The sequence below is a fragment of the Epinephelus lanceolatus genome, chromosome 11 (assembly GCF_041903045.1).
Source record: "Epinephelus lanceolatus isolate andai-2023 chromosome 11, ASM4190304v1, whole genome shotgun sequence".
Classification (NCBI taxonomy): Eukaryota; Metazoa; Chordata; class Actinopteri; order Perciformes; family Serranidae; genus Epinephelus; species Epinephelus lanceolatus.
The window spans coordinates 11611622-11625386 of NC_135744.1; the positions used below are offsets into that span (position 1 = coordinate 11611622).

At 41.0% G+C, this 13765-nt stretch overlaps 2 protein-coding genes across 2 annotated transcripts; one reads left to right on the plus strand and one right to left on the minus strand.

Annotated features, from left to right (window-relative positions):
• The first annotated feature begins 2267 nt into the window (after window positions 1-2267).
• Window positions 2268-3979, plus strand: kcnk12l (potassium channel, subfamily K, member 12 like). Its single transcript, XM_033634597.2, has 2 exons — window positions 2268-2754; window positions 2892-3979. Exons 1-2 carry the CDS (start codon window positions 2409-2411, stop codon window positions 3899-3901), a joined length of 1356 nt encoding a protein of 451 aa, XP_033490488.1. The 5' UTR covers window positions 2268-2408; the 3' UTR covers window positions 3902-3979.
• Window positions 3980-4974: 995 nt separating this feature from the next.
• Window positions 4975-11700, minus strand: ppm1nb (protein phosphatase, Mg2+/Mn2+ dependent, 1Nb (putative)). Its single transcript, XM_033634587.2, has 6 exons — window positions 10947-11700; window positions 10089-10660; window positions 7312-7429; window positions 6408-6522; window positions 6261-6324; window positions 4975-6151 (listed from the first exon to the last, which is right to left on the minus strand). The coding sequence occupies exons 1-6, from the start codon at window positions 11350-11352 to the stop codon at window positions 6134-6136; spliced, it is 1293 nt and encodes a 430-aa protein (XP_033490478.1). The 5' UTR covers window positions 11353-11700; the 3' UTR covers window positions 4975-6133.
• Between the last annotated feature and the right edge of the window lie 2065 nt (window positions 11701-13765).

Below are 13765 nucleotides of genomic sequence, written 5' to 3' on the forward strand. Positions count from 1 at the left end.
GTTTACCTCTTATCTACATTGTTTTGGTGTGAGTTGCTGAATGTTGGAGATAGTGGCCGAAGATATATCTGCCATATCTCAGATATAATGGAACAAAATTGCTAATTGCAAACTGTAGGAACAATTTTCTCTCTACTAAATCACACATAGCAACCTTTTCATAGCACAGAAGGAAGCATGCATCTATTGCTAGCTCACCTAGCACCATGAAACTGTTCACAACCAGGTCTGTGGATTATCTATAGTAACCGGGTCATGATTTCTGGAAAGAGACAATGCTGTTGATTTTTTTCAAATGTATTTTTTTGGCACTTTGAGCACCACAAGCTGAGTGACATCTAGTTCCATTATATTGGAGAGAAGGCAGAAATCTCTCAGCAACTCACACTGAAACAATTTTGATTTATAAATAGCACTACAGGTAAAAAAATATGCATTTTTGATTTTGGAGTGAACTGCCCCTTTAAGATCCAAATTCTGCAATTTTAGATAAATGTTATCTGATGCATTGTAATGTGTATCAGCAAATTGATGAGTAATATTACAACACAATATTTCTTCTTTTGTCTATTTAAAGACCAGTGAGAGTTTATGCTACTATAAACTGTCAATATGACATGGACTTTTTAAAATTTGAATGAACTCTCCTTAATTATGAATGACTGTTTTTGTCCTCCTCTGAGACATGAAGGCTGATGGCATTTGATGTTTTTTTACTGTTTTGGATCATTGAAAACATCAAGATTGTAGATTGTCATTTTCACCTTCATACAACTCATCAGACAGAACAAAACAACCAGTTTGACAAATTGCAGATTGACTTGAGTAAGTAAAGAATAAAGATTATATTTTAATTGATTGCATACAAAGATTGGTTGAGAGTGCTTGAAAGGGAAATACATTAATAATTTTGTGCCAGTGCCATGTTTGGAGTTGTTTATTTGTTATAGTTAAATACACTGTACAGTAATCCTGTTCCAGATATCAGTACTTACTTACTAATGTACTTACTCACATACTAAAATATACAAACGTTATAGACATGCAGTGCTGCAAACCTGAACAGACCCGAATATTAATCAAACTCTAAAGTTCAACACCTGATGCAGGGCTGACTGACTGGTGAGATGAAGGCAGATGTGCTCTCTGTCTTCCACACCTGCCTGCTTCTGTCATTCAGCCATCAGACGGTAGGCAGAGGGAACCCCTGCCCTTACCTGCAGCACCAGACGAGATTAAAGGGATGAACAGACAGAGAAACTGAAAGTCATGCTCAACAAATCCTCCCACACAGTCTGCAGCAACAACAAAAAGCCCTCTGAGAGGAGCGAGAAGCTGCACAGCACAACCACAGTCTGATGTGCAGGCTACCTAGCAAGAGAAGAGTTTGAGTGCCTTGCACAAGGGTACCTCTGTAGTGGTGCAGGTAAAGGGGCAATCTCTGCTTTTATCTCCTGCACAGATTTATCCTGCTGAACTGGTGAGACGTGACATTTCTGTAATATTTAGGCCATTGCAAGACATTAGTTTCGGAGGCAGAGGAGAATCAAGGTTGATGCTTTACTTCAATCAGGACTTGAAACTCCTTGGTCCAAGCTGAATTGATACAGCTGAGTGATTAAAGGACCAATTATATCAGGCAAACCTTTTGTCACCTGTAGCTCTTTACGTTAAATTGAGGTGTAATAAAGGTTTGGAAAAGAGGAATAGTGCTCCACCAATCAGTGTTTGCTCAAAGAAAGAGGGAGTGGGCAGGGGATGATGATGTCAGTGTGTGACAGATGAAACATCAGACAGCCTCTCAGTTTGCACAAAAAAAACTCAAGAGGCTTCCTCTCGCTGGTCATTGCAGACTGGCAGCGCTCAGGGAGCGGACACTGCTGTCAACGAGACCAGGTACTATGTCGTTTTGTTTTTGTTTTTTGCTACCTCAAACTTTAAATAATTAATCTTTGAGTGGGTTACATATAAACTGCTACAGACCTGAATGTTTGTCATGAATATAGTGTTTTCTTATACTGATGTAATCAAATTGCAGCATGTTTTCAGTCAGATTTTTGTAACTGAAACAATTCTATATTGATAAAAGAAAGAAATAAAGTTGGCAAAATAAAATGGATTTAAAATATTTACTCTGTAATTACTACTAATATATGTCTTTTATTGTTTTCTTACAGGCTACATTCTCTTCAGATGCATATTTTCCTCCTAAAAGACTAAAGCAGCACAGTAACTTCCTCCATGCGTGTGCAATTTTAGAGCCAATGTATTGTTGTACGTTGAAACCAAGAGCGCTCTGTATAGCCAGTGCATGCATGTTGTGTGGTGGGTGATGCTGTGAGTCTGACCTGACAGCACCGGTGGAGGCGGTGCATGTGCAGTGGTGTATCTGTGCTGCTGCTGTGCTCATGGCTCAGAGGAGGACTGCCGGTGGCTGTTGCTGCCCCAGGGCGCCCATGAATGAAGACAATGCCCGTTTCTGCCTGCTGGCTGGGCTCATCCTGCTCTACTTGTTGTGCGGGGCAGCCATCTTCTCAGCCCTGGAATACCCCTTTGAGGTGCGTGCCCGTCGCCTCTGGAAACAACAGCTGGACAACTTCACCCAGAGATACAGGGTCAACTTGGGTGCCCTGCACACTCTGCTGCGGCAGTACGAGGAGGCAAACGGAGCCGGGATCAGAGTGGATGCGCTGAGGCCCCGCTGGGACTTTTCTGGAGCTTTCTACTTTGTGGGCACGGTGGTCTCCACTATTGGTAAGACTTAAAGCTTTTTTTTTCTGTGATGTTTATCCAGAAGTTCTTACACTATCCTTATGTGATACTGACTCCAAAATTGTACTGTTTACCCACCTTGACCTTTGAACCTTTTCTGTTTTGTGTCTCTTCTCCAGGCTTTGGCATGACCACACCAGCAACCATAGCTGGAAAAATATTCTTAATCTTTTATGGTCTCATTGGTTGCGCTGCCACTATCCTCTTCTTTAACCTCTTCCTTGAGAGGATCATCACAATGTTGGCTTACATCATGCGCTGGTGTCATGAGCGTCGGCTAAGGTGTGTTGGAGTCGGGGTGGTGTCGAGCAGGGAGGAGTCGTCTGGTGAGGAGGACAGCTTGGAAGGCTGGAAACCATCAGTCTATTATGTGATGCTGATCTTGGGAGTGGCATCGGTTGTGATTGCATGCAGTGCATCCACTCTGTACAGCTCCATGGAGAACTGGAGCTACGTGGATTCCCTCTACTTCTGTTTTGTGGCCTTCAGCACCATCGGCTTCGGGGACCTGGTGAGCAGTCAGAGACAGCAGTATGAATCTCAGGAGGCCTACCGGCTTGGGAACTGCCTTTTCATCTTAATGGGAGTGTGCTGTATCTACTCTCTCTTCAATGTCATTTCTATTATCATCAAGCAAACTCTCACTTGGATTGTGGGTAAGCTGGTCTGTTCGGGGCGCCATCAGCCCTGCTCCTGCTGTAGACCTGGCTGTCAGTGGCTCTGCTGCCCCTGCCTCAAGAAAAAAAATCTCAACCGCCTGCGTCCGCCTGCACACCTCAGACAAAAACGCTCAAAACGCAACACCGTGCAGCCCATCTCATCCCACTGCCCTGCGGCAAAACACCGCTACAGGGATGGCTCGGTGGAGACAGTTTGTGACAGTGAGACGGATGCAGGTGCAGTGGCTGATGGAGTTTATGTGGGCCGTCGTCTGTCAGGAGAGATGATCTCTGTCAATGAGTTCATGGTGTCCAATAAGGTGTCTCTGGCACTGCTGCAGAAGCAACTGAGTGAAACAGCTCATCAGGGCCCACGGCAGAGCTACAGCCATCAGAATGGATTCTCTGGTGGTGTTGGGGCCTTGGCCATTATGAATAATCGCCTACAGGAAACCAGTGTTGATAGGTAGCATCACTAAGATGTCTCTTTGTGTCATTGCTTTTGGCTCTCTATATTGGAGCCCTAGTCCAGCCTATTTCAATACCAAGTGATTTAGAACAAGTCAATAATTTATCCTTTCAGTATGACAAAACCAAATTCTAAGAATAGAATAATTTCCCTCTAATTAGCATCTGTTCAGCACCTCTCTGAGCTATTTCAGTGGAAGTCTATGCAGATAATAGCAGACCTCCAGCGTGGATTCTGCACATCAAATAATTGATTACATTTTGTTTTGTGTTGGGAAAGAGAGCAAAAAGAAGAATAAAATTTAAAGAACTCAACATCACTGTGAAGAGGGGTCTGATGTCCTGAAGTGATTGGCTCATTCAAAAGCAATCAGATGAAAGAAGCAGTGAAGGACCACTTAGAGGGGACTGCTGATTTAAGAGTGCTGCACATGTCCCCTGAGCTCCTCAATAAATATGGTATGTGAGGTGGTAGTCAGTATAAGTGAACATGCAGACATAAACACAATATCTACAGTCTCCTCTTGGAAAACTAGCATTTGTGATTTGTATTTAAACAGAGCTTCTCAAACGTCCTCCAGGAGCCCACGAGCACCAAGAAAGAGACATTTTAATTTGTTGATTGCTAGTCGCCCATCTTGTTTCATCAATGCATGTCATTGAAATTCATAGTAATCACGGAAGCGCGCTGAGATCCAGGGTTTTCAACAGAGCACATCTAATCAAACGTGGCCTGTAGAGGACATCCTTATGTCAGTAAGTGCTGTACAGATATTTGCAAGATCGCATCAACAGAGCGGAGAGCAAGATTCAGGCTCTCCTCAGCTAGCTGGAGGAGATCCTTTACTATGCAAGACAACCCATTTTAATCCATTCTGTGTCATTGCGTATCATCCAAAGGTTTTCATCAGTGCTTGGGATGATGAGTGTGAGGAGAAAAGCTTCCTCCTAAGAGACAACTTCATCTATTTTTCTCTAGAGGTCACACTTGATGAATTGTCTTCACTCTGATTAATTTCAACACAATGACGAAAATAGTTCTGAGTTATTGTGGGTAAAAAAATACAGCAAGCCATCAATTAAATACTTTTTATTTAGGTTTAAAACAATCATGACTCATAGCATAATCTCTATACACAGGAAATTACTTACTGAAATAATATAACAATGCATTATATGATGCAGGTAAAATGACCCATCCTGAAACTGACCCTTTCTGATGCTGTTTGTTTTATCATCTATATAAAAGATAAATAAGGCAGCACTGTACAAATCAAACTTATAGGAAAAAAGACATTTCACATCCCTGTACTGAAGAAAGTGTTTAGAAAAATGGTTATTATTATTATAATATATATGTTAAGTAGAACTTATTCTTGTAAAATCTATTTGAATTGGTCAGTAAATAAAGATTTTAGGGTATCTGGCCAATAACAATAATAATAATGATGATAATAATAATAATAATAATAATGTAGAAGTAAGCATCTCTTCAAAAAGAGTTTACAGTTTATGTGTGAAATGTATTTTTTCTTAACTAAGTGTGTGTATGTGTTGAGATTTAATTAGTAGAGTCAAACTTTTAATTAGCGTTTATTTATTTGCCCGTCACGTTCGACCACAAGGGAAAAAGCTAAATTTGTGCATTCCCATCAGCTGCCCAACCGCTAGCACTGTTAGCACTCCCCATTGAAATTAAAGGGCATATGCTAGCAGCATGCTAGCTTTTGGCTAGCACTAACACATTTTCCTTCCTGGTGAGGAAAGGCAAACTGAAATTATTAAAAACTATTATTTTATTATATCTGTTCTTAAAACATCTTTAAAATACAACTCTACATATATACTCATGTTCCTTATTTTATCCAATGAAAATGTACAATTTCACAGCTGGTTGTTATTCAGTTTTACAGACTGTCATTTGAAATTATCATCTGTATCTTCTGTTCACTGAATATGAGGCAGAGGTTTGTTGCTGGATCAGTGTCTCTGAGTAAGTTTTACAAAATGTCCTTCTTGTATAAATATAAAATGTATCAGGCTTTATTAGAGCTATTTTTGCATTGTATTTGTTTTAACAAGATGCTGCTTGCTAAGTATGATGTAAACAAACAACACTGTCTGTTCATCATCTCCCTTTTTGTCAAAGTGCACACATGAAGAAAACAGTTTTAATATTGACATTAATTACAGTCCCTCCATGGATCCTTAGAGACAAAATCAAGTCAGGGTCCTCAGGACCCTCCCATGCCCTGGACACACAGATAATAGAGAAAATAATGGTGAATATATTGTGCACAGTGAAGGAAATAACATGTCTTCTAATGGTTAGAATGAGACAAATGTGTAGTATGTACTCACATTTGGTAGAGTGGGCTTGTGTGTCTCTCTTTGTTGATAGTAAGCAGAAATAATGCAGTTCCTTCTGCAACACAGAGAAGTAACATGGTGTAAATTTTCAGTATAGGCTACATACACATACACTACCACAGATTTTGTGTTTCTTACTTGCTCTGTATGCCTCCACCTGGTGGTAATCCAGGGATGGCAGTGGATGCGAGGACTGTGAGGACAGACAGCAGGTCAGGTTCCTCCCCTCTGGCACACAGCTCACTGTAAATCTCTGTCCAAAATTAAAACAAAACAAAACAAAAAATTACATATAAGCACATTTGGTAAGTTTATTATTTTATTTATATTTATTTATTATATTTAAGGCTGCACTGTTAATATTGTCAGAAAATCTGTCAAACATGAAAAGACCAAAACCCACAGTGCATTTTTAAAAAAGGCTAAGTAATCTGCCAAAACAGCTGGGCACTGTAGATTTTAGGAAATGGTACTCAAACAGATGTAAATAGTACATTTGTTGGGGACTATTTCAGCTGCGGAGTTATACACACGAGTATTTGCCACATCAGGACCATATAATATAGGCCTGTGTGGGACTGACTCAAAATAAACTACAGTGCCCATGTACATGGTAATGAAGGCACCTGTCACTCAGTGCAATATTTTGCTTACTGATCTGTTTATGGGCAACAATAGAGCTTATATGACAGAGAGGAATAACCTATATTAGGCCCTGGCTACATGGAGAACATTTGTTATTGTCAGATTGATCAATTCATTGTTGATTTTGATCTTTCACAGAATTTGTTGACAACAAAAAATATAGATTGTCATAACCTTATAATTGGAACTTAACCCTAACTTCTAAAAAAGAGGCATTAGAATACATTGTTGGAGGCATTCAGTCCCGACAAGGCTGTCTGTCCTCATACACCAGGATAAGTACAAAATAGTTTCATCTCAGTGTACTTCAACTGAAAACCATAACCTCTCCAAGTGCCTACTAAGTCAGTACATAGCCTACAGAGTCCCATGTCAATTATTATTACTACCCACAAACCTGCTACTTTGGACTCCAGCAGGTCCTCCAGTTCAGCCTCCTGGTGTAATGCCTCAGCTGACAGCTGGGGGGCTCCAGGGAAGCACAGCAGGATGATGCTGATGTTGTCCAAGCTACCCTGTGGAGCGAAGCAGAGGTGAGTGACAATGGCTGACCTTACAAATGTCAGCATATGAAACGTTATTACATCCTGAGTGAACAGTATTAGATATAGATCATTTTCACCTCAAAGTCACCTCACAGATGCAGTGGAGCGGTAAAATGTAAATGGAGTGTGGAAGAAGCTGTGACATTTTGAGGTCATTGTGCAAACCCAAGCTAAAGCCTTGTTATATAACAGAGATGACATGATTGACATGACGGCCTAACAGCATGCGGCAGAGATGCCTTGAGGTTCTGTGAACCTTGGTTTTTAACAGGGGATGAGATTATTGAGGGAAATTGTTTTTTACATACTAAAGTAGAAGATATGCATCAATTAATTATGAGTACAATTTAACAAATCAAATAATTTCTGCTGAAAATGTTGTCTTCTTGACAAGCCAATCTATTTTTTCTATAGTAACAGCAATTACTGTACAGTGAAATATGTCTTTGACTAAACACACTTAAAATCTAGCCGCTATAATATGAGTGGAGCTGGCTGTAGAGGAAAAATTATTCCCCCTCATTGTTCTGAAATTATTCTTTATGTGCAAGGATGGTATGATGAGCAATTCTAAGTTATTGAATATCAAGGTTCAATGGTCTGAAACTCTCAGACTGAGAGTGGCTGAAAGTAACCCTCATAGGAAACCAGAATAATCCCAACTAACCTGTTCTGACACCTCTGCAGTCTATTTTAAGGTGGTTTGTCACACTATTATACAGTACAATGAACAGCAGCCACAGTGTAAATGAGCCTGAACCAAAGTACTAGCAGAAGTCAGAGCTGCTTCTACAGTCTGAATGTGTGCTATCACAGCCCTTGGTTCACTTTCAGCCCTTGAGTTAACCTCACTTACAGAAATACAAAGGGTTGGGAGGGCTTCTTTAAAAATGTATTCCTATACATTGCTAATTGCCTGTAAAAAATGTATTCAGTAACCTAATCCAAGTATCACAATATTAAAGTAATGTAACTTGATTACTTTCCATTACTTTTAGATTACCTGAATACCAAATATGAATGTTTCTTTGAATTAAATGCGGAGTCCTTGGATGATGAAAGCATTTTCACAGCTGGAAAGGCAAAACCTGCACTGTATTGTGATGTCATTCCCCTTTTTTGCTCTAAATACAAGATAAAAGTGAAATTTAAATCTAGTGAAATCATTTATTTCCTTTATGTTAGAGGCCATTAAAATAAATTGGCAACATTTAGCTGTAATTTCAGGACACCAGTGGTGGTGTGTGAGACTCATTAAATGTTGTAATGTGTGCGCATGTGCAAGGTAGTATGTCAATAATCCCCATTTTTATTAAATGCATCTGTAAAATGTATCTTTTTTTTCTGTAACTTGAATGGAATAGATATCATTTGTTACCAATCCCAAATGGATTTTTTGACACTTGTATTACATTGTAGTTTTGCCATGATAGACAATATTAATTTTAGATTTTTATTTTAAAGCTATGGAAAATCTGCGGAGCTGTTGTCAGGACTCTGTGGTGCATATACTGTATTGGCCAGCTAATTATGTAAAGCCATGTATCCTGTTCATGTACTCCCCAGGCCTGTGTATACAGAGCATTCTAGTGTCATTCTGCTCATTGTTGTTCAAAATGCAACTTCACTTTTCTGGTTCATAGTCACTGCTCTCATTAGTGTTAGTATTTTAAGACGCTACCTGCCCAGCACCAAATTACTGACAGTTAGCTAGAAGTAAGCTTATAAGAAAACCAGCTGGCTACAGAGCCAGATGTTTTTCTCAGGGGTTGGTGGAGAGCAAAACAGAGTTAAAAGGACAATGAATATTGTAGGACTGATATCCTTTGGGTGGCTAAAAAACACAGCCAGTGTTACCATTGTTGCTTTGTTGCTGGATGAGTAAAAAAAAACAAACAACTGTTTGCTTTTTAAGTGTTGATTTGTGAAGATTTCACCAACGTAAACTTAAACCAGTGGATTTTCTCAGTTTTATCATAGTGCTGACCATGATATTACATAGATTTTCACCAAGTACACTGTAAACCTTTACTAATGAGCAAGTAATTTGTGTACAGTATGTAGAAATAAATAACAAGACTAGCAAGTCTTCAGACTACTTATACTGTAAACATGAGAAAAATAAGAGGATCCAGCACATTACCCTGTGGAACCTCACATCCTTAGTTTATACTTATTACCCATAAAATGTTCTTTATGTTCCACTTCTCTAATCAAACCTGTTGGATAGAAAAGTTAGATATAAGAAAAGGTGTGACTGGAGTTAGTTTTGGAAAGCCTCAGCGAAAGTCATATCAAAGACCGATCGTGACTGATTTGATGTGTGTACTTCATCAAATAGAAATTTTCTCTGCGTTACCCTCATAAAGCTGAGCTCTTTTTATGCCTCTTTTCTTTCCCCTTTCCGATTGAGCCAAACCAACCCAACACAGTCACAGTTTAGGGGATTATGTTATTACGTAAAATCCACAGCCCATTAAAAATGATGTAACACAGTTTTACATAGAAATTGTGTTTTGTGTTTCTAATCAGTTAAAAGGATTTGTCAGTTAAACTACTGAAAAATGCAGAAATGCATTAAAGGGGGGTAAGATAACATGTACACTGATTTTAAGTAGCAGGCTCTGACCTTATAGAGACAGAGGTCAATGACTTGGGTGCAGACATCTCTTAGGTCAGTGCAGACACGCAGCCGATTGTGGATGAAGGCGCACAGGTCTTCGTTGCTAATGGTGTCCCACACTCCATCGCAGGCCAGCACCAGGAACTCATCTGCTGGTGAGCGCTCCACCACACACACCTCTGGCTCTGGTGACACCATCTGCTGGGTGGGCGTCCGGTTCTCTGCTCCCTTATAGCTGAAGTCCCCCAGAGCACGGGACACTGCCAGGGAGCCATTGATGCGTTGGATGGACACAGAGCCTCCTGCACTCTCAATACGCTCTTTCTCCAGAGGGCTGTAAGGTTTGTGGTCCTCAGTGGAGAAGCAGACTTGGCCAGACCGGCACAGCATGGCCCTCGAGTCACCACAGTTGGCAAAGTAGATGTAATATGGTGAGATGAGAGTGGACACCACAGTGGTACCACCCCTCTCCCAGCCCTCTCGACGTGCTACAGAGTGCAGGTGCTTGTCTGTTTGCAGGAAACCCTCGATGATGGCTCCTTTAACCCTTTCAGGGTCATCCTCTGGTCCTAACCCACCTGTGTGCATAAATAGATACAATGCTGGAATACATTGTGTTTTCTGAGATCAGGATCCCATAAAAATGCGTCATTACAAAGAATATTATAGATATTTGCAGAATGCAGTGAGAAATGATAACAGGGAAAACACATCTAGCCTTTCTCCAGGAAAAAACAGTTTCAAGGTCAGAATATCTTAAACATAGCTAAGCATCATTACAATCATAAAAAAGATAACAACATTCCACACCACTGATTCAATGTGTTATATTCACTCATCCATTTTCAATTGCAAATCATTCACCTGTGGCCAGCACCTGACCCAGAAGGTGCTGGGAGCAGTACTGTGCCACCGTGCTGCCTGCATGACCATCGAGCACAGCAAAGAAGCTCCAGTCAGCCAGCTCTCCACCCAGCTGTGGCACGCAGTTGTGGAAGTCCTCCATGTTGGCCCTCCAGCCCTGCATACTTCCCAGGGCATAGGTGAGGCCCCAGCGAGCACATCCCTCCTCTGTTAGCTTGTCCAAGACCGGCCGGTCCAGGTAGGGGCTGGGGATGACCTCCTCCTTCTCTCCATCCCCTGGTTGCTCCCCCTCTGCTGCTCCTCCACGGCCCCCTTTGAAGAAAGAGCTGACCCTCTTCTCTGTCTCTTTCACCAGCTGCCGCATAAATGCAGGCATCTCCACGCTGCCCTTCCTGGCGGTCCTCATGGCTCTTATGCACAGCTGATGTGAGGAGAATCTTCTTTTATCCCTGCCTTGGTGTTTGTGGCTGGGACGGAGGGCTGAGCGGGGCCTGATGTTGGGCCTGTGCAGTGTCTGCGTAGCCCTGCTGCTCCAGGACTCAGAGCATGGCTGCCTGAGCTGATAGATGTTCTCAGTACTGGCTGCTCACCCCCCTCTCCCTGCTCATCTCCTTCCTCTCCTCTCTGGAGACCTCAGTGATCAGCGCTCTCTCCTCCGCTCATCCTTCCTCTCCTCCTTGTTTTGGTCTCTCCTCTGTGCTGCTGTGATTTCACCCTCTTTCTTGCTTTTTCATTGCTCTTCCCTCTTTCACCAGCTCTCCCCTTGTTATTTTCTCTGTCTCTGCTATGATTGGCTGGCTATTTGTGTGCACCAATCCCTGCTCAGCTTGCATCTCTACTGTCATGTCTGAGCTCACCCTCTCCTACCGTCCTCCTATCTGCAGCTCTGCTCCTCCCACATGTTTGGTAATCTCAACCTTTGATCGGTTAGGATTATAGGCTGCCACTGCTGTGGATTACAGGACTGTCAGCCATTTAGCACACAGTGTGGTAACTGACGGTGAAAGGAAGAGATGCAGGGGAAAGGTTTATTTTCAATATGCACAGTGATGATCCCTTTAAACGGATATTTCACTTTCACATATTAATGATAACAGTGCATGTACTGTAGGCTACCTCTTAAGGGATTCATGACTGATCATCCACCAGTCAAAAACAGAAATCCGAGCTGCATTAATTCTTTAATTATGAGTCAGATTAGACATGGGGTCGGACTGTTTTTGTACCTGCAATGTCTGAAATGTAATCAGATGTTTTGCTTGCATTTACTCTGGACATTCTCTGCATTATTTTACCCCAGATTTTTTAATCACTGATATTATTTAGGAAAATGTGGAGGATTTGGATTGAAATCTTTAATCAAAATCTTGTGATCAGTTCAGCTGCACTCAAGTTCTCTTTTCACTTGCAACAGATCTTTGTTTCCTGGACCTAAATGTGGCAATGAAGCAAATTTACAGTCATAGGTGGGATGTGGTACTTTTTGATGGGGTAAGATGATTAGTAGTTTAATTCAAATTCTAAAATAAAACAGCAAAGAAACAAAAAACATTTTTACCCACAAATTTGTATGTTTTCTATTACAGACAAGAAAATTAGAAAATTCAATAGAGGGGAAAAGATTGCTAAATGTGTTAACTGTTTATTTCATTTTGAAGAAGCAGAAATGAGGTTTTGGTTGTGCATGATTATGCATGTTACCACAACACGAGCAACAGCTGCTTTGTCTGGCACCATTCCCCTTTTAACTGCTTAAATCTGTGGAGTCAGCCAGGATGGCATCGCCGCTGCTCTGTAATTCTCCAAACACTTTGATTTCGGGGCTGACATTCTGCCAGTCCTGCTACTGGGACCAGGCAGGAAGGGATGAAGAAACAGTTTTACACATTTAATCAAGTTCACTCATCATGGTGGTGTTAAGGCAGCTTGTCAAAGGCACGCTCAACAGAAACAAACCCGTGAGTGTGTGTGTGCTTCAGATACTCAGGGGATACCTGAACATCGTACACTCTTAACACCTGCAAAATGTGTTATTTTGAGGGGCTAAAATAAGAAGATTAACATCTTTATTCACAGCTGCAGAATGTGCTAGACAGCTGTTTACACATGAGTTTGAGCAGCCACGTGATGCTGAAGCAAAAGTAGTGATCTGGAGGAGTTTTAGCAAACCAGTGTGAGGGACATGCTGTAACAGTATACGTATAGTACTCAAAAACATCCTCCATAATAGTCTGTACGAGGGGTCAGCAACCTTTACGACTGAAAGAGCCATTTTTGCCCTCCAAAACTGGAGCAGCAAAACATATTTAAGCCATATAATGAAAGTAAAACAGCCAGGGGTTTAGGGTTTAGGGTGCTGAGCACCCAGAGAGCTGCCCAGCCAGGCAAGATAAATTTCACTGTTTTGTACATTTTAACTCAATTTCATTCCCACATTTGTGAAAGAAAAGCACAACACTTTTTGGGAAAGTCTGTGCTAAACCATCAAATCTGATAAAGGTTATTTAAATGCTGAGCCACAGCAAAAGAGGAATGGATTGGAATCATAAAAGAAACATATCGTAACCCTAATTTCTGGGGGAGGATAACTCATTTTGATACAGCAGCTCCTAAACATACACATAAACAGTAATATGTTTCTGGAGTAAACCAGCCCCCTATAGTGAGTACCAAAAATACCAAAAATGGACCTTGGACTTATTTTTTGGACTTTTATTTGAAATGCAATGCACAACATGTAACATTAACACATTAACAGTAATTGACTTTTTCAATGTTTGTCTCTGCCTTTTTCCTTCTTGTCTGTATTATATAATACA